This window comes from Oncorhynchus nerka, linkage group LG26 (assembly GCF_034236695.1).
Source record: "Oncorhynchus nerka isolate Pitt River linkage group LG26, Oner_Uvic_2.0, whole genome shotgun sequence".
Lineage (NCBI taxonomy): Eukaryota > Metazoa > Chordata > Actinopteri > Salmoniformes > Salmonidae > Oncorhynchus > Oncorhynchus nerka.
This window is the reverse complement of record NC_088421.1, coordinates 24,132,483-24,159,252: the sequence shown is the minus strand read 5'-3', so window position 1 is coordinate 24,159,252 and position 26,770 is coordinate 24,132,483. Positions and strand designations below refer to the sequence as shown.

Sequence of the window (26,770 nt, the reverse complement as noted above, 5' to 3'; positions counted from 1 at the left end):
TTGTGATGCAATGCTGTAGGTTGTGAATGACTTTTAAGTGCTCAACAGCATCACTAGTACTGCGGCATTGGAAACAGATAATTGGATATAGATGAGTGAGGGTGTGTGTGAGTGGGTGGGTTGAGAGGGGAGTGGTGCAAGACACTTACAGGGTCGGGTGCTCACAGCTGGTCTCCATCCCAGGGAGGGGTATGTCTCTCTTTCCCTATTCTCCCTCTCCCTCTCTCACAGGGCAGAGTGTCAGACAGGGTGGTCCCTCTCCACCTGTGTGGGAGGATGGAGGAATGGAGGATGGGTGGGGCTATTTGATTTTCTCATGTTAATTGCTGTGGTGTTCCAGATGGTTTCCTCATGGGCGTTCTAACACCAAGTTCTAACACCAGTTTCTACTAGCCCAGAGAGTAGAGGACAGGAAACCGACATGTTGGATGATGCCCTGTAGCCTGTTCCAGCCATCTCCCCACACAGACCACTACAGAGACTTGTAAACAAACACCCGAGAAACCCCAGTAAAACCCAGCAGCAGGATCAGAAACAGAGCAAATTGATAATGATCTCAGTACAGCAGTAGTCCTACCTACCAATCTGTGGTCTATGTTCAGAAAGGGATGAAAGACTATAGGGTGGCTCTGCAGCTGTCTTTGGGTTGACTGCGTGTGCCAACACATTCTGGGAGTGTTTTTCTGTGTATGTGAATCACTTTCTCTCAGGCCTGCCTTGTTCTAGGCCTACGCCTGTGTCGTCTTCGATCAGGCAATACGATGCCTTCATCAATCACCTTGACCTTATTCTGAACTGCTTCCAACAGGCAAAGGCTCTGCTTACCAGAGTCTGTAGAGACAACAATGTGTGGTAAGAGTTCTGATGTCTCACAGGCTATTCAACATGGTCAGTGGATGAGATAAAGGAGACAGTACACCAAGTCAGTACACCAAAAGTACACCAAGTCAGAGTTTCTGTAACATTCAGGTTATCAGGGGTGTATTTTCTATGGGCCTAATCATAGAATTCCATATAGAACTGCTATTAATTCAATAGGATCTCTGTAGACCTAGTTGTAAATATTTGTCATTTAACTTTTAAATGCAATCACTTCAAAGGAATCCTTTACTAGGCTAACCTCGCACATTCATCCACTCTCAACATACAGTGCATTCGGAAAGTATTCAGACCCCTTGACTTTTTCCACATTCTGTTATGTTACAGCCTTATTCTGTAACATTAAAATGTTTTGTTTTTTACCTCATCAATCCACACACAATACCCCATATTAACAAAGCAAAAACAGGTTTTTAGGAATGTTTGTACATTTAGAAATAAATAAATAACTGAAATATCAAATTTACATAAGTATTCAAACCCTTTACTCAGTACTTTGTTGAACCTTTGGCAGCAATTACAGCCTCAAGTCTTCTTGGGTATGACGCTACAAGCTTGGCATACCTGTATTTGGGGAGTTTCTTCCATTCTTCTCTGCAGATCCTCTCAAAGTCTATCAGGTTGGATGGGGAGGATCGCTGCACAGCTATTTTCAGGTCTCTAAAAAAAAGAGGTTTGTTCGGGTTCAAGTCCAGGCTCTGGCTGGGCCACTCAAGGACATTAAGAGACTTGTCCAGAAGCCACTCCTGCGGTGTCTTGGCTGTGTGCTTAGAGTTGTTGTCCTGTTGGAAGGTGAACCTTTGTCCCAGTCTGAGGTCCTGAGTGCTCTGGAGCAGGTTTTCATCAAGAATCTTTCTGTACTTTGCTTCATTCATCTTTCCCTCGATCCTGACTAGTCTCCCAGTCCCTGCCGCTGAAAAATATCCCCACAGCATGATGCTGCCACCACCATGCTTCACCGTAGGGATGGGGCCAGGTTTCCTCCAGACGTAATGCTTGGCACTCAGACATTCAGGTTTTATCACACCAGAGAATCTTGTTTCTCATGGTCTGAGAGTCTTTAGGTGTCTTTTGGCAAACTCCAAGTGGGCTGTCATGTGCCTTTTACTGAGGAGTGGCTTCCGTCTGGTCACTCTACCATAAAGTCCTGATTGGTGGAGTGCTGCAGAGATGGTTGTCCTTCTGGAAGGTTCTCCCATCTCCACATAGAAACTTTGTAGCTCTGTCAGAGTAGCCATCAGGTCCTTGGTCACCTCCCTGACCAAGGCTCTTTTCCTCCGACTGCTCAGTTTGGACGGGCGGCCAGCTCTAGGAAGGTTGTTGGTGGTTCCAAACTTCTTCCATTTAAGATTGATGGAGGCCACTGTGTTCTTGGGGACCTTCAATGCTGCAGAAATGTTTTGGTACCCTTCCCCAGATCTGTGCCTCAACACAATCCTGTCTTGGAGCTGTACAGACAATTCCTTCAACCTCTTTCTGAATGCACTGTACATGCATTTCCAGCCTCCAAACAGTGGTGTATGGAAAGAGACTGTAACGAGTGAACTGAGAGTCGGGAAGCAAGTTCAGAGAGTAAGTATTTTAATTAATAAATGAAACAATAAACACGAAACACAAACAACGCACCGACATCAAAACAGAGTCAATAACACCTGAGGAAAGAACCAAGGGGAGTGACAGATATAGGGAAGATAATCAAGGAAGGGATGGAGTCCAGGTGAGTGTCATGAGACGCAGGTGCGCGAGACGATGGTGACAGGTGTGCGGGATAATCAGCAGCCTGATGACCTAGAGGCCGGAGAGGGAGCATACGTGACAGAGACATCTGTTACACAAAACACCAAACATTTGAATGAGGTTAGACTTATGAAGGTCAGTGTTTGCATATACTTTACACAGTAAGCATAATTAATGACATCATCCACATTGAATGTAATCGCCTCAATCCCATCTCTGAACGATCTCCACATGCATCCATTTTATTCATGGTTGTTCCTTTTTCTCTCTTTAACGATGTTTCTTTCTTTGAAATTTCAGCTGACTCATGCTCTTGATTAATGTTCAGGTAGGAAAAAAGACATTTCAGCATTTGATTAGCGCCTCTATTTGAACGGTCCTGGCTAATTAAATTAAACTATGTAGCGTGTCTAGCTCCCATCTGGTTTGCTGGTTTGGGATTCAACCACACATTCTGATGATTCAGCAATTCATCACACTATGTCGTGTGTGTGTGTGTGTGTGTGTGTGTGTGTGTGTGTGTGTGTGTGTGTGTGTGTGTGTGTGTGTGTGTGTGTGTGTGTGTGTGTGTGTGTGTGTGTGTACGAACCATATCTACCAGACATCGATGGTGACTCCATGTTTGTGAACGCTTACCTGATGATAAGAGAATAGAGAACGAGACTCCAACAGTCCAATGAGCCCTCACATATGGTCCTGTTTTTAACTGTGGTTTGGCTAAGGTCACATGCTCCATACTTTGTGGTTTTAACATTTTATTTTCATTAGCTTGAGGCCTTTTTCAGAAATACTTTGGGGGTAATTCTAAAGGGGAACCTTTTGGGTATTTTCATACAGAAAGCCAAAACTGTCAATGAGACACAAACCCACAGAGATCATTCCTGTAACTGTTGATAAAAGATCAGTTATACATGAGGGTCGGGAGAGTTTGTACTGGGTGCTGTCCAATATTGTTGTAATCAAGGATTTCCCGGGAGAGATAGCCGACTACCCGTGTTAAACATTGGCAATTTTAGATGTTTTAAGCGAAGAAGCATATTTCAGTGTATTGTGTCCACTATATTTCTTTCCCAAGCAACAACGAATTCACAGTAGGGAATGAGAATCCATCAGCTGACTTGCTACATTATCAACATTCATTATTGAGGACAAATGACTTGACAAAGGTGCAATTACATTTGTTTTATTCTATCAGATAATTCATTTGTTTGCTTTTTCAATTTTATAGTGTATTTATATATTGTAACAACTCTAAGAAATTCACATTTACACAATGCATTTTACACTAATAGGTAAGTACATGTAACATTCAGCTTTTGGGGGGGTCTGACATTTCTGTGTGGATTTATTATATCTTGGATATTACCATAGAGAATCACAGTGAATCCTCCTCATACATGGCATGTCTGTCCACAACCTCTGGACAAACTGAACATGTAAAAACATACTGGTCATGCTCATCACATATTGCCACTTTTGCACTGTAGGTAGAGTATATTGTGGTCGGTAAAATAGGACCACAGCAGATGGCATGTACGTAGATGATGCTATATGGATTTCAACAACATTAGTAGTACGTTTGAACCTATGGCCTATACTTCCTGAAACCTTCATTAACACTCAAATGATGAAACAAACACAGATCATACAACAAGTGAGAATAAAAACAGAAGAAGAACAACAAAGTGTTCTGAACATAACTCAAAGACACCTGGCTCTGTACACAGGCACTTGTATAGCACAGTCTGTGAGTGTGCCTATTACATCTAATAAGTGCTAAAACAAGAAACCGATTACAAAAAAATACTGATTTCAAAAAAGAGAATAATATTCATAACAAAAACAATAGAAGAACATTGAATGTTTTGCATATTTATGTCTGTAACGTTATTCAGCTTTACATTCTTATATTATCACCCTTCACTCTACCAGTGTCCCCTGCTGTGGAGGAACAGTACAGATTGAGTCATACTGTAGATTCTATATTGACACCTCTATTCACCTGTGAGACAGCACAGTGTTAGATTGGGCCCGTGGGGCCGCCAGCCACAGTGAAAGGTTCAGGTGTTCACCAGTCGTTGATGACAGTCCCTCCTGTCAGTCAGTGGTATTATGCCAATCAGTTGGTCCACTGGGTCCTACTGCACTTCCATTGTGGAGCAATATGAATCACACTGCTGTCAATAATATTGTGTGAAACACTGTGTGTGTGAAGCCACTGGATATGTCACAAGCAGAAAGAGGCCCCCAGGGGGAATATAGTGTGGGTGTGTTGGTCTGTTTTCTATTCAAAAGCCTCAAAACTCACTACTATGAGAGCGTCTTCCCTGCTGTATCTTTGCTATGCCAGATTATCTCTCTCTCTCTCACAACACACAAAAGTATCTCTGCTAATATCTCTACTTTGCTGTCTACCTACATCTAAATTCAAGCACCAAACCACACCAAAGGGACCCTGAGTAATCGCATGTCCCTGGGAATCAAACCTGGACTTCAAAGCAGTACAGTTACAGTAAGCGTAGCTACATTGCTAACATCTAATACCTACTGCGTGTTCAGTATGCTGCGTGCCAATATAGATACATACAAAAGGGATCCAAGGCAACACATACATACAGTTTATCATCAGAGAGAGTGTGTGTGTGTGGGGGGGGGGGGGTGTATAAGTGCTCCAGATCACTATTGTGATACAGTAAAATGTCACTGCTCTCTGACACATGAGAGGTGAGTAATGGTAATGTCACATTGTTGCCACTTTAAAAGCGTTCTGTATGTCTCTGTGCAGTACATAACAGAGGGATTCAGATGAGAGCCAGCTGACTGAGTGAAGCTAAATGAACCTGAAACCCTGAGGTAATTATACCTGCCTGTCAGGAATGTCTCCCTAATGGCCCCTGTGTTTACACCCATACCCCTACCATACCATACCACAGCAGACACATTAGCGCCACCGCACACTCTTTAGCACACACACATATCTGCATGTGAGTGTGTGTGTGCAAGTGCTTGTGTTTATTTCAGTGAGACGGAAGTCTCTGACGAGTGTCCCATGTCTCCACTCATTAGCAAGTACAATATAATGGATAATTAAGGGGAGTCTTGAGGATAGCCTACTATACAGTGTTTGTATATAAACTGTGTACTATTTCTAGACAACTCTCGTCAGGCTACCATGGAACAGCCTCGAATACTGATACTGCAGAGCCTCTTTCTGATGATGTCACCAGTTCCATGGTTTGGCAAAGTGGGTGGGGTTATATCCTTCCTGTTTGGCCCTGTCCGGGGGTGTCCTCGGACATCACATTACGCATCAGGTCAATGAGTCAGCAATGTTCAACAGTCCAAAATTGCTCCTCATATTGCATATCACAGCTCCTGGGGTAATGGAGCTGCACTGCTGAGGAGGCCTTGTAACTCAAACCACTAAGAGAGGCGGATGTGCCACAAACAGACATGAGAGAAACATCTAGAATCTGTTACATTCAAAGCATGAATCATTCCTGGAGTCCATGTTGGATGGAGGAAAGGAGTCAAGTGTGTCAGAAAACAGAGGGATGGTGTATCATGTTGCGGTGACGGAATGATGGAATGATCCACAGCCAATGAGAATAGGAGAGCAGTAATCAGAGGCAACAGTATAACAACAACACAAATGTGTCCGTCCCTGTACACCTTAGGAATGTCTGTCTGTGGTAAAGAAAAAGCATAGGAGATTTTGGAATGGGTGACTAATGCTGCATTTAGACGAGGGACGCAGAAACCGTCATACAAGAAGAAAGGAAGTCAGCACGACGGCATGTGTTGCTGTGGTGATTTCGGTAAACAAACAGTGCAAATCAACATCCGGTAGAAAACAACGCTACGACAGACAACAAAAGTTTCAATATTTGAACTCTGGTGGCATGTCCCGTCTACCGTGACCTCAACGGCGTGCTCTCATTGAAAACAATGACATCCGCACGCCGTCTACCTCGTACCATCTAAACGCAGCATAACCGTTCCCCCACTGAGTTGTGTTGAATAGATAACAGTGGGATACTATCAGACAGGTTCACATGGAGGATTACAACAAGCTGCTACTGCTGAGGTCTGAGAAGACAGTCTGGAGGTGTGACGGAGAGACTAATGCAGGACTTGCCCTGAGAACACACTAGGATAGGATAGGTACAGATGGAGGGATGGAAAGAGGGACAAATAGTTACACGCTGAGAGAGAGAGAGAGTACAGACAAGGGGAGAGAGGGGACAGAGAGTTTATCTACCTCTGAGGCACAAACATTTGATGATGTGAGTGAGTAGGGGGGAACCGGGGGATGGATGAATAATAATTTTAGCAAATGGTCAAAGGAAGTTGGCAGTGAACTTATGGGGACACAGGATGAAACTCCTTCATGGGATAACATACTAACACACTTTTCATAATGATTGGTCAACACCAGCTGACAGAAAAGACGGAGACCAGGATATCTAACACAGTGATGCTTCTTGGATTATGGGTGGTAGTGATATTGCAACTTTAGTGACTTGAGGCAGAGGGTTGGTGTTAGGGTTGGTGTTAGGGTTGGTACTGGCGGAGAGGTTTAGTGTTCAAAGACACACTGGCAGAGTTGAGTTCTGTGTAGAGATAATGGGTCAGTCTCTGATGTTCCAGTCTGTCTAATAAGGGTCCATACTGGGACAAGAGGCCAGTCAGAAACCAATGGCCACACTTGGTGAAAAGGGGCGATAATGTCGTCAACTTCCTTGTTGTATCCAAGAAGCCCACTCAGTCTGTACTCTCATACTGTATGTCCGTTCCCACATCAAGGTTTCCATGGCAACCCCACTTCCCCCTCTCCTCCTTTTCCTCCTTCCTGTCAGCGGCTTCTCCTCTTCCTCAGACCTGGGGGGGAGGTGAGTCAGGTACCCCATCCACCCTTACCACTGAGAGAGAGAGAAACATGTTAAAAACATATATGAGCAGTGGTGAAACGTGCAGATGTTCTCTGGTCGTATGAAGTAACACAATATCAGTGGTCAACGGTCTATGATGCTGTGTCCACTCTGACACACTTTGCCCTGTAGGGGGCCTTGTGAGGTCACAAACTCATCAACCCCTCCAACTGTTTCACTGAACTCATTACTACAGGGAGTGAGGAAGTGGGACAAATGTCCCCTTTTCCCACAAGCCCTCAACCTGTTGTCAGTTGAGGGGTGCCATGGAAACGCTTCCGGAATGCAGAGGCGTTTTTTAGAGGAGCTCCGAGCTCACTGGTTGTTTTTTTGTCTTGATCAATGCACCCCTGTGCCAGCCAGAAGAGAGCCCTAATTCTAAAGGTTCACAAGAAGGGCTTTTTTGTATCAACCACGCTATGACATCATCAGGCCTGTTTAAGTGTATGTGGTGCACACAGAGGCGGAGCTTCTGCTACAGTCGATCTTCTCTCATTCTACACACATTCCATTGTTTTCTGAAATCCTCTCTTTTTCCTCTGGCTCTCCTTTAGCTCTCGTTATTCATGTTGATTCTCTCCAGAGTACGTCATGCAGTCTGTGACTTGTTCTCCTTCCTTTTTAGACAGCCATCCTGCAGGCATGACAGACACTGCAGACAGACACTGAGCAGTCTTGCTGAATCATTCTGTCTTTTCATGATAGCAGCAAAATACTTGTGTTCCTCTTCAGGATCTCCACTTTGAATGGTTCATGCAGCCCTCCCTAGACTGCAAATGTAAACCTACTGAGTCAGTTGGTGGCTTCCTTGATAAATATTGTTGACACAGAAAATGTAATGGTTGCTTTAAATGGGAACCACTGTTTCACCCATTCCATTTCTAAGCTATTGACCAGTCTTTATCAGATTAAATTCTACTGGTCATGTTCAGAATAGTCGATCTAACAGTCGATCTTCCATTAGCATGTTCAGCCGATGCTGATTTGATTTCAGGCCACTCCGAAGCTTTAAAGATAGCTGATTAAGACTGAGATTGAGATCGGTAGTGAATAGGCAATCAACTGCTCTCCTCTTAATGGCAAGAATGGAATACAGGAGACATGCTGATTACTTTCTGTTGCCCCAGGGTCATTTGACCAGCCCTGACCAGCCCTAACCACCACATACACTACCTGTCAATCAGCCGGCAGTTACATGTATGTCATTGCCTCTGGCACCTTGAGGCGTCTCACATTCCTCCTCACATTCGATGACCCTCTCTGTGATGGGATTTTGCTTAAACAGGGACTGTGATTTGTGGTTGTCTTACCTACCTTAATTGAATGCACTGACTGTAAGTCTATCTGGATAAGAGCATCGGCTAAATGACCAAAGTGTACATGTAAAATGTAAATGTGACCTGGCCCTAGCTTCTCTGTCTGATTGTCACACTGTACCCTTCCCTGGCCCTAGCTTCTCTGTCTGATTGTCACACTGTACCCTTCCCTGGCCCTAGCTTCTCTGTCTGATTGTCACACTGTACCCTTCCCTGGCCCTAGCTTCTCTGTCTGATTGTCACACTGTACCCTTCCCTGGCCCTAGCTTCTCTGTCTGATTGTCACACTGTACCTTTCCCTGTCCCTAGCTTCTCTGTCTGATTGTCACACTGTACCCTTCCCTGGCCCTAGCTTCTCTGTCTGATTGTCACACTGTACCCTTCCCTGGCCCTAGCTTCTCTGTCTGATTGTCACACTGTACCCTTCCCTGGCCCTAGCTTCTCTGTCTGATTGTCACACTGTACCCTTCCCTGGCCCTAGCTTCTCTGTCTGATTGTCACACTGTACCCCTCCCACCACTGACATCCCTCTTTCTTTTAGAACTGACTCAATACAGACTCAAGTTATTCTATTTTACTCAATACAGAGGTCCTCACTACAATATGTTACATTTATTCATGATTAATACCAATAATGGATTAGCATTTATATAGCTCTTCATTTAGTCTCAAAGTGCTTTGGACAACGCAATACGTCAGTATTTGTCCTGCTCTAAAGCTCTTGCTGTCTACCTCATCCACATCCCAGGGCTGCCTCCTCAACAGAAAGGGCTTTACTCCCTACTACACCAACTTTCTACTGCACAAACTACTCTCCTACCCCACTAGCTACTCTCCTACTCTACTAGCTACTCTCCTACCCCACTAACTACTCTCCTACCCCACTAGCTACTCTTCTACTACACTAGCTACTCTTCTTCCCCACTAGCTACTCTTCTACCCTACTAGCTACTCTCCTACCCTACTAGCTACTCTCCTACTACACTAGCTACTCTCCCACCCCACAAGCTACTCTCCTACTCTACTAGCAACTCTCCTACCCTACTAGCTACTCTCCTACCCCACCAGCTACTCTCTTATCCTACTATCTAGCTTCTCTCCTACCCCACTAGCTAGCTACTCTCCTACCCTACTAGCTACTCTCCCAAAGCACTAGCTACTCTCCTAACCATCTAGCTACTCTTCTACGCTACTAGTTACTCTCCTACCCCACTGGCTACTCTCCTACTCTACTAGCTACTCTCCTACCCTACTGTCTACTCTCCTACCCCACTAGCTACTCTCCTACCCCTCTAGCTACTCTCCTACCCCACTAGCTACTCTCCTACCCCACTAACTACTCTCCTACCCATCTAGCTACTCTCCTACCCATTTAGCTACTCTTCTACCCCACTAGCTACTCTCCTACCCATCTAGCTCCTCTCCTACCCTACTGTCTACTCTCCTACCCCACTAGCTACTCTCCTACCCCTCTAGCTACTCTCCTACCCCACTAGCTACTCTCCTACCCCACTAACTACTCTCCTACCCATCTAGCTACTCTCCTACCCATTTAGCTACTCTTGTACCCCACTAGCTACTCTCCTACCCATCTAGCTCCTCTCCTACCCTACTAGCTCCTCTCCTACCCCACTAGCTACTCTCCTACCCCACTAGCTACTCTCCTACCCCACTAGCTACTCTTCTACCTTACTAGCTACTCTCATACTGCACTAGCTACTCTCCTACCCCTAATAGTTACTTTCCTACTACACTAGCTACTCTCCTACTACACTAGCGTTGTACTACACTAGCATTAGCCCACTGCCCCTCTAACCTGGGACGAGCAGACTTTGACTGACAGTTTCCGTGACTATCGTTCAGGTAGAGAATGGGATCAGATTAAGGACAGAGGCACGATGATGAGAGATGAGTGAGAGGTTTGAGTCTCATTTAAATTTTAAACATCCCTCTGCCCCTTGAGGAAGGAATACTCCAGCGTAAAGGGGAAGGGGCCTCAGAGGGAAAAGACAGATTGCTATTTAAAAGATCACCAGATTGCACTGGAGAGTAGAGAAGACTTATTATAGATGTCTGTAAGTCTTTTGGGAGTTCTTACCCCAAGGCAGGGACGCGGGGAGTCCTTTTGAGCTTGTCAATCAAAGCACAGGGCATCTTTTATAGACTTTCATATTTCACTTGAAATCTTAATTGACTTGTTTTGACTGGGTATGACACCGTCTACAAAGACTGCTGTGGGCTTTCAGTCATACTGTATGTGTAAAATATGGTTCATTTGAAAAGGGAAATCCATATGATTTTATGGATTTATTGTACATATTCTCACCCCCTTGGGTGTTTTATATTTTAACAAGTCCCCATTTACTAGTGGAGTAGTCTCCCAGCCCACAGCATGCTGTGTGCAGTACTGTATTTTAATGGCTTCTGCGCCAGAAGACAGCGCTGATGCTAATTAGCAAGACATTAAACACTGTTGCTGGATCAAATTTAAACAGGCAGGGGGATCGGGCCTGGCTTCCATCACACAACACCTGCTAATGAGCCAATCACACAAAGAAACAAGGGTTAAAGGGGCGGGCATCTACTCAATGACCCAATCACATGCTAATCCCCAGGAAAAGATGCCCCCTTTTCTCCATTATACTGAGGCTTTGCATTTCTGAGTGGGGGGAAATGAATAGAATTCCCACAACACAAAATAAAACAATAGCAGCATTTCCCAGGCTTCCCAAACATCACATGGACATGGGTATGCATTTAGGTTGTGGGTAAGATCCAAAACAGCAGAGGTCCCGGGTCAGATCAGGTGATGGTGCATAAGTTAACTCACGATTCACAAACATAACTTTATAATTGTCTTCTGAACTACCTCATTACTACTTCATAACTTCTTCAGTTATGCATTCATGACTGCATAGAGAGATGCTGAGTCACTGGATGTGTGGGGCCCCTTAGGCTCTGGCTCAGCACTTAGGAGGTTGACGACAAAGCTCTCTCTATCACTCCTCTGAGTGGATAGAAACTGTGCCACGCCACTGAGACTCCAGAGAGAGAGATAAAGAAAAGGGGAGATAGAAAGGGAGGGAGAAAGAGTAGATATGTAGAGAGACACAGAAAGAGAGAGATAAGTTGAAAGAGCTAAAGAGATGGAGAGAGGAGTAAGTAGAGCATGGTTCTCCTCAGTATAAGAGGACTGACTTTCTCTGCCATGGATTTTTAAATTAAAGTTAGGTAGGTTGCTCCAGGCTCTATAGAGAGACCACTTCACATTCCTGAAGCTCTTGCTTTTGTTTTCACTTGTTCCGTTTAAAAAGTTGCTCTCCTCCTTCACGACCATTCATCATGTATTTCCCACAAGGCAGTGGTGCTGTCTCCCACCGAATACTGGACCACCCTGTCCTCTCTCTCTCTCTCTCTCTCTCTCTCTCTCAAATATCAAATATCAAATATCAAAGGCTGGGTCACATGTAGCATAGGTAAAGGGGTATACTGTACATTGGTAAAACACAGATATCAGATGTAAATTGTGTAGACTACTCATCCTTCCCACCTTCATAACCTCCCATGTTAAGACTTCTTTGGTGACATTTCCAAAGTCGTATCTAAGTATGTACACACAACGGGATAATATCTGAGACTCGCTATGTACAATAATAAAATATGTATCCTAAATTCACTTTGTTACCACTTTCATCTCTATATGCCTAGTCCAGCTAGCATGGAATCTCCATACAGACCCAACAGGTGAACACACACTCATACAGACTTCCATTACAGCATCTAGCTAAGTGTACAGTGTGTGTTGTAGAGCTCACCTATCTGTTCCTGTCTGTGTGTCTGTGTCTGGGCCTGGGCTGCATGCTGCTGCTCCTGCAGACTCTGGCTGTCCACTGAGATGCCGCTGTCGCTGTGCAGCTTCTCCCCCTCCGGCGTCACCGTTTGATTGGCTGCTGTGACTTGGTGGTTGTTAGCCGGCTGTTTGTTCTGCTTGCAGCTGTTCCACCTGGGAAGGTGTGAACGGAGAAGAAGTGAGTCAAGCCCACAACACTGTGTTCCCAGAAGTGGTTTAATTGATGTGATACAAGTAATGGACGTTTTGTGATTGGGATGGTCATCAGGAAACGTGGAAGGGACGAGGAGTGATCAGTCATCAAACATCTCTGAAAGTCTTCCAGTAAACAGAAAGGACCAGCAGGGAAACAAGACTTCTGGCTTCATAGTGGTTTTATCCTCAGTCATTTTTACTGTAATGTTGTCTCTGGCTGGAACAGCCTCCTAGTCGTAATGATCCAATCTAATCAATCAGTCAATCAAGGCCTTTTAACAGACCGTGTTGGACCTGTTTATATAGTGGAAGGAGACAGATATTAAAGTAGCCCCGTAACTGTTTGTGTTGACGAAGTAGCCACTCGGATTTCAACTGGACTGCACTTTACAATCGATACTGGATTTGATGATGAGCTTGTTTACTTGGTACATGGTGTGTCTGAATTGGCGTGTATGCTTGTGTGTGTATGTGTGCGTGCGTCTGTGTGCGTAATTTCTAATGTTAAATATGTCACTCACCTCTGTCAATCTTTTTACTCTGGGTGTGTGACCTTTGAAATGCATTATGTGTGTGTGTGTGTGTGTGTGTGTGTGTGTGTGCGTGTGCGTGTGCGTGTGCAATCATGTGGTGTAACTGGGTCAATATCTTGCCATTCCACAACAGGCATGAATATTTCACCATACAGTCACTCTCTATCTGGCTCCCTGCCTTTCTTTAGCCATGGGCTACATCACTCAAACACCATCCTGCCTGTCATTCCCCTTCCCTGACAAGTCAACCTCTCTGTCCTAGTTCACTCTCTCTCCCTCCTCCAGCCTGAGCCCACTGTCTGCATACATGTATCATCCTCCCTGCTTTGTCTCTGGTCCTATCTGTGTGATAGCTGCTTCTATCTGTGTGATAGCTGCTTCTATCTGTGTGATAGCTGCTTCTATCTGTGTGATATATTCTTCTATCTGTGTGATAGCTGCTTCTATCTGTGTGATAGCTGCTTCTATCTGTGTGATAGCTGCTTCTACCTGTGCTCATATCCTATCTCCCTGCTTTGTCTATGCTCCCACTCCATGGCCCCTCACCTTTTGAAGACGATGTAGGCCACCAGCCCCACCACCACAGCAGCCAGGATGGAGCAGTAGATGGGGATGAGGTTCTCGTTGAAGCCCGGTCTGATGAAGTGAGGGCTGGGCTGGGCCGTGGTGCTCTCTCCCCCTGGGGAGGGGCTGCTGGAGCTGTCTGGTGGGAAGATGTCTGTGAAAGAGGGGGAAGACCGGTCCAGGGGAAAGGTGGGAGACGTGTAGGACGGGAGGAGAGGATCTAAGGAGAGTGAAGGAAGAGAGGAAAAAGGAGAGAATGCTATTATATAAGACAGGAAGAGGTCATTTTCGTATGAGGTCATTATTTTACGGTAAGAACGTTGTTGTTTTTTTAAATCACACACTTAACCAGCAGTAATAATAGCCAGTTTAGGAATACATTATCATTGGCTAAACAACCTACATCAAGTCTCCTTGGAACCAGCACATGGTACTGTAGTTAGCACACCGGTATATCAAAAAGGTAATTTACAATGGGGACCAGGGAAATAAAAACAAACCAAAAAGATACGTTTCCCCATAATGAAAAAATAACATTTCATAAACTATAACTGTATACATCCTTCTTCAAGTAGTTTTGAGCCTGTGTTTAGTCACGACAATGTCCCTAAGCAGATGTTTGAGTGACAGTGCACACATGTGAATGCTTGTTCTTATTAATCGGAATGGCCGATTTCAAGTTTTCATAACAATCGGAAATCTGTATTTTTTGGACACAGATTTGGCCGGACACAGATTTTTCATAACACCTTTATTTAATCTTTATTTAACTAAGCAAGTCAGTTAAGAACACATTCTTATTTTCAATGATGGCCAAGGAACAGTGGGTTAACTGCCTCGTTCAGGGGCAGAACGACAGATTTTTACCTTGTCAGCTCGGGGGACACAATCTTGTAACCTTACAGTTAACTAGTCCACTAGTTCTAGTTCTCTTGCGTTCATTGCACGCAGAGTCAGTGTATATGCAACAGTTTGGGCCACCTAATTTGCCAGAATTTTACGTAATTATGACATAACATTGAAGGTTGTGCAATGTAACAGGAATATTTAGACTTATGGATGCCACCCGTTAGATAAAATACGGAACGGTTCCGTACTTCACTGAAAGAATAAACGTCTTGTTTTCGAGATAATAGTTTCCAGATTTGGCCATATTAATGACCTAAGGCTCGTATTTCTGTGTGTTATCATGTTATAACTAAGTCTATGATTTGATAGAGCAGTCTGACTGAGCGATGGTAGGCACCAGCAGGCTCGTAAGCATTCATTCAAACAGCATTTTCCTTTGCCAGCAGCTGTTTATGACTTCAAGCCTATCAACTCCCGAGATTAGGCTGGTGTAACCGATGTGAAATGGCTAGCTAGTTAACGGGGTGTGCGCTAATAGCGTTTCAAACGTCACTCTCTCTCCGACTTGGAGTGGTTGTTCCCCTTGCTCTGCATGGGTAACGCTACTTTTGTGGAGCGATGGGTAACGCTGATTCGAGGGTGGCTGTTGTCGTTGTGTTCCTGGTTCAAGCCCAGGTAGGAGCGAGGAGAGGGACGGAAGCTATACTGTTACACTGGCAATACTAAAGTGCCTATAAGAACATCCAATAGTCAAAGGTTAATGAAATACAAATGGTAAACTGTCACTCACCCACATAATAACCCAAGCCCAGCAGCACATAATTACTCTCTCACCAGGGCCACATCCCAAAGGGCACCCTATTTTCTACATAGTGCATTACTTTTGACCAGAACTCATAGGGCTCTGGTCAAAAGTAGTGCACTATTATATAGGGAATAGGGTGCCATTAGGGACGCACTCCAAGTTCTACTCCATATGGGAGCATGACTGTGATCTCTGTACATAACATGACACACACCATGTGGAGTACCCGCAGTACAAACTGAAGGGCTTTAGAGAGTCAGTGTGTTCAGCTTAACCTCTGGTGCTGCAGGCCAGGCCTGGGAGTGCAGCAGTAGGAACTCTCTCTCTCTATCTCTCTCTCTCTCTCTCTCTCTCTCTCTCTCTCTGTGCTACTGGAGGGGTCTGGTTTTCATCAGGCTTAACTCACTAAAGAGGAGACATTTTTTATAAATTGTCCCATTTCCTCTCTCTTTCTGTTTCTCTATTAATTGCATTAATGAACAACTGCTATTTTCCAGTGTGCCAGCAACACCTTTCACCATAGCTGCCCAGAGGCCTTCTTGCTTCTGCTTCCCTTGGCAACGTACATACAGCACAGGACAACTCAGTCATGTTCTTTGTAGTGGTTACTCTGTTATCTGCTGTGTCACGCACTCCTACTGTGTGTGTTGTGTAATAAAACTGTTATGCTTCAAGCATTAGATGTAGTTACAGTATGTCTGCCAGTATCCACACCCCGAGGGAAGTGTGGTGGATGGTGGAGATGGGCCTTGTCTCTCTCTGTGGTGGTGTGGATATGAAGGAGTAATCCCCAACAGAACAGAACCCCATGCAGGCTTCCTCAGCCCTCAAATAATATGATTTTCCTGTGTTTTATAATCACCGGGTCAGACCTAAAAGTCGGAAACATTCCACAGGGATGTTGGTCTGTTGACACCAGGCAGGATGTTGGTCTGTTGACACCAGGCAGGATGTTGGTCTGTTGACACCAGGCAGGATGTTGGTCTGTTGACACCAGGCAGGATGTTGGTCTGTTGACACCAGGCAGGATGTTGGTCTGTTGACACCAGGCAGGATGTTGGTCTGTTGACTCATGCTGCTTACGCCAAATCCTGACTCTGCCATCAGCATAAAGCAACAAGAACCGGGATTTGTCGGACCAGGGAACATTTTTCTACTCCTCAATTGTCCAGTGTTGGTGATCGTGTGCCCACTGGAGCCGCTTCTTCTTGTTTTTAACTGATAGGAGAGGAACCCAGTTTGGTGGTTTTCTGCAATAGTCCATCCGTGAGGACCGACGAGTTGTGCGTACCTGAGATGTCGTTCTGCACACCACTGTTGTACTGCCCCGTTATTTGTCTGTTTGTGGTACGCCTGTTAGCTTGCCCGATTCTTGTAATTCTCCTTCGTCGTTGCTTATCCACAAGTTGTTGTCCCCCACAGGACTGGCGTTGACTGGACTTTGTGTTTGTTGCACCATTCTCTTCATAAAAAGCCCAGGAGGCCAGCTGTTTCTGAGATACTGGATCCGGCGCGCCTGGCACCGACGATCAAACCAGACTCAAAGTCACTTAGGTCACTCGTTATGCCCATTCTAACATTCAATCCAACAGGAACTGAATGCCTCGATGCCTGGCTGCCTGCTTTAGATAGCAAGCCATGGCCAAGTGACTCACTCTGTGTAGGAGCGATCCATTATTATGAAACGTTGTGGTATACTTAATAAACTGGCTGGTGAGTGGATATTTCCACACTATGAGTGAGGTTGGTATAATACTGTGAAAATTATGATAATGACATTTTAGTGAAAGAACTGTTTGAAAATACTGCCTGAAATTTCTGCCTGTTTTGGTGGGATGGAGTTTTGACATCACCAGGCTGTAAATGAGTTAATAGACCAATAAGAAAGAGTTCCAAACCTCTCTGCCAATAACAGCTAGTTTTCAGTTTTCCCCTCCCCACTTAAGAAATTTCTCTTTGCTAAGAAGCTATTTTTCTTTCTTTTTGACCATTTTAATTCAAAACGATCACTGTAAAGTGCTTAATCGTTACACAGAAATGATTTGATATTGAGATAAAATGGCTGCAATGGAACTTTAAGAACACAGTGAAGTATGAAATGGCAGTCCTGGTCAGTGATGTGGTCTCTTGACAGTTTGACACAAAGTTAAGCAGTGGACCATCACAATAATAACGAACTGTCGAAATGCAGCACTTCTTTTTATTACTGACAAGGCTGTTTTTCAGTTTTTTTTCTCCACATTGATTGAATGCATATTTATTTACGCTCCCCAGGGACACTGATGGGAGTCTTAGGGTACATTTGTTAAATTCTGCAGCTTGTTAAGACTTAGATATCTCCTGGCTGTTTCCTTGACGATGACAGGACATTCCTTTGTCCGTAGGTTTACTGAAATTGTAGAGAATACCGTTCCACACTGGACACTCCCTGCTCACAGCCACGTCACACCAAGACACAAAAATAAAACTCAACCTATTTAAAGGCATGGTATCGATTGCAGGGAATTATTTTAGGCCCAGGTCAGGTCACAAGTGATGTTGCCAGTAGGAATGGTAGTCACGTTTCCAGTCTGTCAGTCCCAGTGCAGGTGTAACAGAACATGCTTGAACTTTCAGGAAGTGCGCTTCTCCTTCCATCTCTATTCACCTATCAGTTACAGTCTGTTTAGCATTATGGTGATAAAACAAGAGGATCCCAAAGATGAGATTTCCACAATGACTTCAAATTCCCCCCTTTCCCCTCTTTCCACTGTGTGAGTCATACAGTGCATGCAGCGACTACGTCAGCTATATAATTCTACAATGACCACACACACACACCATTTATTCACACCTTTGGAGACGGTGTGTGTGAGTTCTGATAGCTGTGTCCATTTCATCCGGTACTCTCTGGATGGCAATCTGGGGTGATCACAGTGAGTCAGAGTGACTCAACACTCACTGTCACAAACACAAACCTTCTGTATCTCTTTTTCCTCTCTTTCTTTCTATATTCCTCTGAAACCCTCGCCCTCTTTCTCTCTCTTTCTCCCTATTCTATGTCTCTCTGTTTTTCTCTCATATCTCATGCTTACCTGCATGTATGCATCAGCCCTGTGCTGATCTAGAAAGTAAGGCAGTTAACTGGGTAATAAACCTGCGGCTCCAGTGCCTGTCTCGGTCGGCTAAGCGTGTTACCCAAAGGCAGTCGTGGTTTAACTGTTTTATTTCAGCTTCAATGGATTTAAACGTCTCTGAAACAAATAAAACTTCCCTGAGCTTTTATGAGCCCAGGCTGGTGAATAACTGTTTATTAGGGGGAGTGGAGGAGGATAGAGAAATGCTATTCAATTGTATTTTATTTGGCATTTTATGTTTTGTATTGTAAAGTTAACCCTGTACAGTGCATTCAGAAAGTATTCATACCCATTGACTTACTCCACATTTTGTTGTTACAGCCTGAATTCAAAATGGATTAAGTAATGTTTTCCTCACCCATCTACACACAAATATGACAAAGTGAACACGTTTAATTGTTTTTGCAAATGTATTAGGACATGAAATACAGAAATATCTCACTTACATAAGTATTCACACCCCTGAGTCAACACTTTGTAGAAGCACCCTTGGCAGCAAATCTTCAAATAGATTTAAGTCAAAACTGTAACTAGGCCACTCAGGAACATTTATTGTTTTCTTGGTAAGCAACTTTAGTGTAAATGTGGCCTTGTGTTTTAGTTTATTGTCCTGCTGAAAGGCAAATTCATCTCCAAATGTCTGGTGGAAAGCAGATTGAAGTTTCCTGTAGGATTTTGCCTGTGCTTCGTCCATTCCATATATTTTTTATCCTGAAAAACTCCCCAGTCCTTAATGATTACAAGCATACCCATAACATGATGCAGCCACCACTATACTTGAAAATATGGAGAGTGATACAGGTGATGTATTGATTTGCCACAAATATAACACTTTATATTAAGGAAAAAAAGTGAATTTCTTTGCCACATTTTTTGCAGTATTACTTTAGTGCCTTGTTGCAAACAGGATGCATGTTTTGGAATATTTGCATTATGTACAGGCTTCCTTCTTTTCACTCAATTAGGTTAGTATTGTGAAGTAACTACAATGTTGTTGATCGATCCTCAGTTTCCTCCTATAACTGCCATTAAACTCTATAACTGTTTAAAAGTCACCATTGGCCTCTTGTTGAAATCCCTTGTAACTGAGTTAGGAAGGATGTCTGTATCTTTGTAGCGATTGGGTGTATTAATACACCATCCAAAGTGTAGCTAATAACTTCCCCATGCTCAAAGGGATATTCAATGGGATATTTAACCCATCTTCCAATAGGTGCCCTTCTTTTTGCGGCATTTCGAAAACCTCCCTGGTCTTTGTGGTTGAATCTGTATTTGAAATTGACTGCTCAACTGAGGGACCTTACAGATAATTGTATGTGTGGGGTACAGAGATGAGGTAGTCATTCAAAAATCATCTTAAACACTATTATTGCGAACAGAGTGAGTCCATGCAACTTATTATGGGACTTGTTAAGCATATTTTTAGGCTTGCCATAACAAAGGGGTTGACTACGTATTGACTCAAATACATTTCAGCTTTTCATTTTTAATTAATTTGTCCAACAACAAAAAAAGTATAGAAACATAATTCCACTTTGACATTATGGGGTATTGTGTGTTGGCCAGTGAAAAAACATCTCAATTGAATAAATGTTTAATTCAGGCTGTAACACAACAAAACATGGAAAAAGTCAAGGCACTGTATTCCCTCCTTGGTTCCTTGCAGTCAAGTTGGGGTGGAGGACAGTTATCAAACACACCACACGCACAATGACCTCTTTATCTATCAGAGAACACTCTCCCACTGTCTCATTACGGCCTATCTCTATCTGCCTAGGCCTCTTGTAAACACCACGCACGCACGCGCACACACACACACACACACACACACACACACACACACAGACACTTCTCTCTCCGGATGAAATGATTCAAGTTGGCATTCTGCTTTCCATAGAGAGTGAGAGTTAATAGGGAGAGTGAGGGTAGAGAGAGTCAGAAAGGGACGGTATTAGGAGAGTGGAGGGGAGGGGGAGAGTGGGGGAGAGAGGAGGGGAGGGGGAGAGAGGAGGTGAGAGGATGGAGGAGAAGAGGAACAGAAGCACTGATGTAAAGTGCTCTGATTAGCAGGAGTAATTACACTGCAGCAGTGAAGCACTGAATGACCCACTCCTCCCCTCATCCCTTTTCTCCCTCTTTTCCCTCGGCCTAACCACTCAAGGCTGCTCGGGGAGAAAGGGAGGAAGGAGAGAGGGGAGGAGAAGAGAAGCTGAGAAAGAGAGAGTGGGGAAGAGATAATGAGGGAGAGAAATAATTTTTCCCTCTTTATCTGGTGATAAACTGAGTCATGAAAAGCTCAACTTTAGTGTGTAAGGAATTGTGCAATAACCCTGTCACACACACAGTCTGCACACTCACCGACACACACAACTAACCGTATGGTGGAGGAGAGAGACCGCTGAGCTGAGAGATGAAGAGATGAACAGAGAGGGAAGGAGAGAGAGAGAGAGAGAGAGATGTGAGCTGGGAGAGATGTGAGCTGCTGGGAGAGATGTGAGCTGAGAGAGATAAAGAGATGTGAGCTGAGAGAGGATGAGAGAGCGAGATGTGAGCTGAGAGAGAGAGATGTGGGCTGAGAGAGAGATGTGAGCTGAGAAAGAGATGTGAGCTGAGAGGATGAGAGAGAGAAATGTGAGCTGAGAGAGGATGAGAGAGAGAGATATGAGCTGAGAGAGAGATGTGAGCTGAGAGAGAGATGTGAGCTGAGAGAGAGAGAGAGATGTGAGCTGAGAGAGAGAGAGAGAGATGTAAGCTGAGAGAGTGTCTAAGTCTGTGTGGGTCCTGCTGCAGAGTGTTCGGTGCTCATAAAGGTCACCCAGCGAAACCTGAGTGTGAGCAGGAGAAACCCCAGCACTCTTATCGACCCTCCAGTCCACACAGAACAGCACAGTACATCTGATCCCCCCTCTCTCTCTCTAATCATTCTCTCATTGTGTGTGATTGCCACTTCGAAACAGCTGGATATGAAGGGAGTATGTGAAAATGCCTGCCGTAGCTACTTAAACACACACGTGCGTGCACACACACACACACACACACACACACACACACACACACACACACACACACACACACTGTGTCAGCAAGATTGAAATCTAGTATCACACACATTGACTGAGTTAGGCCTAGATTCAATCAGATCAAGCGTTAACCGCCGAAGTCTGGATAATTTTTTATTGCAAAAACGGTTTGAATTGTCCACTGGCTCCCAGAGGCAAGATTTTGATTGGATGTTACATTTCAAGAACCCTCCCCCACCGATATCCCTCCAGTAGTTGTGGCCTATGCTAGTTTCAAGTTATGAAAGGTGGCCGACAGTCTGCAATTTATTTTCATTGAAATTGAAAGTGGATTATACTGGTAAAGTCAAACATCACAACTAAACCACTCTGGTGACAGACTTTTTCCCCTGTCTCCATTCATCAACATGGCTGCTTGCTGCACTTTGTTACCACTGCAAATATCGTGAAGATTGCCCATTATATTTGTTTTTGTAAGGACCCAAAAAACTGAGGCAGTGGGAGAACCTAGAAAGTAAATACAAAAACAATGTATTATTAGCTAGCTAGCTGGCTACAGTAGGCCACTTGTAGGGTAATGCCAGGTGTGCACTACATGACTTTCAAAATCCTAACATGGCTGAGCCTCTCACACTAAACGACCGCCTTTCCTGTAGTATTTTGTTGTCTTGCCAACGTAGTGGTGCCACACTAAACCATGTGGCACAGACAGGGCTCACACACTAAACAATGTGGCACAGACAGGGGTCACACACTACAAGATTCCTCACTTGGTCGTGAGGATTGTCGATTGCACGTTCTATGGTATATTGGTGATCACACAATTGAATGTGCATCCCGCCACCTACTATGCTGGAGGGAAACAGGATTCCCCCCAAAAATGAACAAACTATCCAAAAATAAATCAAAACTTTTTTGTTAAAATATAAAACAGATCTGATCTCTACACAGGCTCAAAGGGAACCTGGAAGGGCAGGTCTTCCGGCGCCAGCACCCCTTGAAAGTCTTCAGATGTAAAATCCTTAAGTCAGTTTGTCCAGTTTTCTAGACTTCTTTGAGACTTGTGCTGTATACCTCATAACTGTTGAAATGAATGCAACAAATTCCACCCTTTTAACACACAGGGTATATTTTGTCTGCCAACAAACATTTACTACAGGCTGTGGTGTATCCAGTACCATATCTTCACTTATGCTGCTCAGGTCAATACAATTCTGGTCTGACCAATCGGATTCCACGCTTCATGATTGCTTCGATCACGTGGACTGGGATATGTCCCGGATAGCCTCAGACAATAACATTGACGTATACGCTGACTCGGTGAGCGAGTTTATTAGCAAGTGGATCAGAGATGTCGTTCCCTCTCTGACCATTAAAACCTTCCCTAACCAAAAACCGTGGATTGATGGCAGCATTCACACGAAACTGAAAGCGCGAACCACCGCTTTTAATCATGGCAAGGTGACCGGAAACACGACCGAATACAAACAGTGCAGCAATTCTCTCCTCAAGGCAATCAAACAGGCAAAGCGTCAGTATAGAAACAAAGTAGAGTCGCATTTCAACGGCTCAAACACGAGACGTACGTGGTAGGGTCTACAGTCAATCATGGATTACAAAAAGAAAAGCAGCCCCGTCGCAGACACTGACGTCTTGCTCCCAGACAAACTAAACAACTTCTTTGCTCGCTTTGAGGACAATACAGTTCCACTGACACGGCCCTCTACCAAATCCTGTGGGCTCTCCTTCTCAGTGGCCAACGTGAGTAAAACATTTAAACGTGTTAACCCTCGCAAGGCTGCCGGCCCAGACAGCATCCCTAGCTGCGTCCTCAGAGCATGCGCAGACCAGCTGGCTGGTGTGTTTACGGACATATTCAATCAATCCCTATCCCAGTCTGTTGGCCCCACATAATTCAAGATGGCCACAATTGTTCCTGTTCCCAAGAAAGCTGAGGTAACTGAACCAAATGACTATCACCCCGTAGCACTCACTTCTGTCATCATGTACTGATTTGAGAGACCAGTTAAGTTTCATATCACCTCCACCCTACCCAATACCCTAGACCCACTCCAATTTCCTTACCCCCCCCAATAGGTCCACTGGCAATGCAATCGCCATCACACTGCACACTGCCCTATCAAATCTGGACAAGAGAAATACCTATGTAAGAATGCTGTTAATTAACTACAGCTCAGCATTTAACACCATAGTACCCTCCAAACTCGTCATCAACACCCTGGGTCTCGACCCCGCCCTGTGCAACTGGGTCCTGGACTTTCTGACGGGCCGCCCCCAGGTGGTGAAGGTAGCAAACAACATCTCCACCCCGCTGATCCTCAACACTTGGGCCCACAAGGGTATGTTCTCATCCCTCTCCTGTACTCCCTGCTCACCCATGACTGCGTGGCCATGCAGGCTTCCAACTTAATCATCAAGTTTGCAGACGACACTACAGTAGTAGGCCTGATTAACAACAACTACAAGACAGCCTACAGGGAGGAGGTGAGGGCCCTCGGAGTGTGGTTTCAGGAAAATAACCTCTCACTCAACATCATAAAAGCAAAGGTGATGATCGTGGACTTCAGGAAACTCCAGTGGGAGCACCACCCTATCCACATCGACGGGACCGCAGTGGAGAAGGTGGAAAGTTTTAAGCTCCTCGGCGTACACATCACAGACAAACTGAAATGGTCCAGCAACACAGACAGTGTGGTGAAGAAGGCGCAACAGTGCCTCAGAAGCCTAAAGAAATTTGGCTTGTCATCTAAAACACTCACAAACTTTTACAGATGCACAATCGAGAGCATCCTGTCGGGCTGTATCACCGCCTGGTACGGCAATTGCACCGCCCTCAACCGCAAGGCTCTCCAGATGTAACAAACCTCGTCTGCCTCTTCTGAGGAGGAGTAGCGAGAAGGATCGGAGGACCAATTTGCAGCGTGGTAAGTGTCCATAATGTTTATTTTAATACATAAACTGAACACTACGAAATACAAAACAATAAATGTGAAATGAAAGAAACAGTCCCATGTGGTACTAACACGGAAGACAAACACCCACAACCCAAAAGTGAAACCCAGGCTACCTAAGTATGATTCTCAATCAGGGACAACAATTGCCAGCTGCCTCTGATTGAGAACCAAACTAGGCCGAACTCAAAAACCAACATAGAAAAAAAAATTGACTGCCCACCCAACTCACACCCTGACCATACTAAAACACAGATAAAATAACAGAACTAAGGTCAGAACGTGACACCAGAGGGAAGTGCGGTCTGCACAACACATCACCAGGGGCAAACTACCTGCTTTCCAGGACACCTACAGCACCCGATGTCGCAGGAAGGCTAAAAAGATCATCAAGGACAACAACCACCTGAGCCACTGCCTGTCCACCATAACGCCATTTTAATAATGTTTACATACCCTACATTACTCATCTCATATGTATATACTGTATTCTACACCATCTACTGCATCTTGTCTATGCCGCTCGCCATCGCTCACCCATATATTTATATGGAATATACTTATTCATCACTTTACATTTGTGTGTATTTGTGTATAAGGTAGTTGTTGTGAATTTGTTAGATTACTCGTTAGATTTTACTGCATAGTTGGAACTAGAAGCACAAGCGTTTCACTACACTTGCATCTGCTAACCATGTGTATGTGACCAATAACATTTGATTTGATGGGACTTGTTTTCTCAATTATTTTAATCGCCTCCTCATAGGAGATTTGATTGACAGCTCTAACTTTTGCCACCTCCCTCACCTTCACAGGGCACTCCAGGAACTCGGGATCATGATCCCCACCACAATTGCAACACCATGTTTCTACACAACATTCTTCAGAATACTCTGTTCGTCTACACACAGTTGAAATGTCTGCACACAGTTGAAATGTCTGCACACAGTTGAAATGTCTGCACACACTTGAAACGTCTGCACACACTTGAAACGTCTGCACACACTTGAAACGTCTGCACACACTTGAAACGTCTGCACACACTTGAAACGTCTGCACACACTTGAAACGTCTGCACACACTTGAAACGTCTGCACACATTTGAAACGTGGCCAAATCCTTTAATATTCTTACACTGCAGTGGTTTGGGAACGAAAGCTTCCTACATAACCAAGCTTCACATGCGTAGATATTTGCTCTTTATCAAACCCCAACAGAATCGACAGACTTTCTTCTATTTCTCCATTCCCCCAGCGGTTCAGACGCCGGGCACCAACCACACCAGGAATTCTCTTCAGGTATTCAACCTGAACATCTGTCGTCGCCCCTGAGATGACTATTTTAACGGGTGCTCTACTCTGAAGTTCAAAACATAAAACTTCTGTTGTCCGGATTCGTTTGAGTCCCACTGAAATCTTCCTCTGCTCTTCAGAAATACAATGAATCAAAATACGCCATTTTAGACACCTCAAACGGGTTTCCCACATATGCATCCTTACTCATCAAACGCATCCCAACAAGAAGCAATTCATTATCATTCACACACGTATCCTCCACTCCAATTTGAGACAATTTCAACTACTGTTCTCCATTCAGAACATTCGTCTTCACCAAATTTGCTCGACGCGCTGCTTGATTCCAACTCAGCATCCACTTCAGCCGTCTTTCCACACTCTAGTCGACACATTGAAATGAAAGTGGACATGTAAACGTTGCATCATCTGCTGATGACAGATAAACCAACACATGTATTGACCCAAATTACTTATTGATATTGGTATGAGTGGGTTCATGTTGTTTTATAGATCTACACAGGCTGCGGTTTGCTATTTAGAGTTGTTGAACTAGACTTTCCATTGCAACAATGATGTCATTTCATTTAACGTAGCTACAACAGGCTTTGGCTCAAAGCAGCCTCATAAATGTTTTCAGTCAGACATTCATGCTTGCCACACAGAGTTGAAATGTCTAGCCAACATTTTGAATTGAATAACATTGCTTGT

General features: G+C 44.4%; 1 protein-coding gene across 1 annotated transcript in view; it reads right to left on the bottom strand.

Annotated features, from left to right (window-relative positions):
* Positions 1 to 3,783: 3,783 nt before the first annotated feature.
* The window catches only part of ngfra (nerve growth factor receptor a (TNFR superfamily, member 16)), a 35,887-nt gene continuing 12,900 nt past the window's right edge, over positions 3,784 to 26,770 (bottom strand). Inside the window, exons 3-5 of the mRNA XM_065010942.1 lie at positions 13,988 to 14,225; positions 12,679 to 12,866; positions 3,784 to 7,538 (exon numbers count right to left, since the gene is read on the bottom strand). Coding sequence (XP_064867014.1) covers positions 7,492 to 7,538; positions 12,679 to 12,866; positions 13,988 to 14,225 — 473 coding nt within the window. The 3' untranslated portion in view covers positions 3,784 to 7,491. The remainder of the gene's footprint in view (positions 7,539 to 12,678; positions 12,867 to 13,987; positions 14,226 to 26,770) is intronic.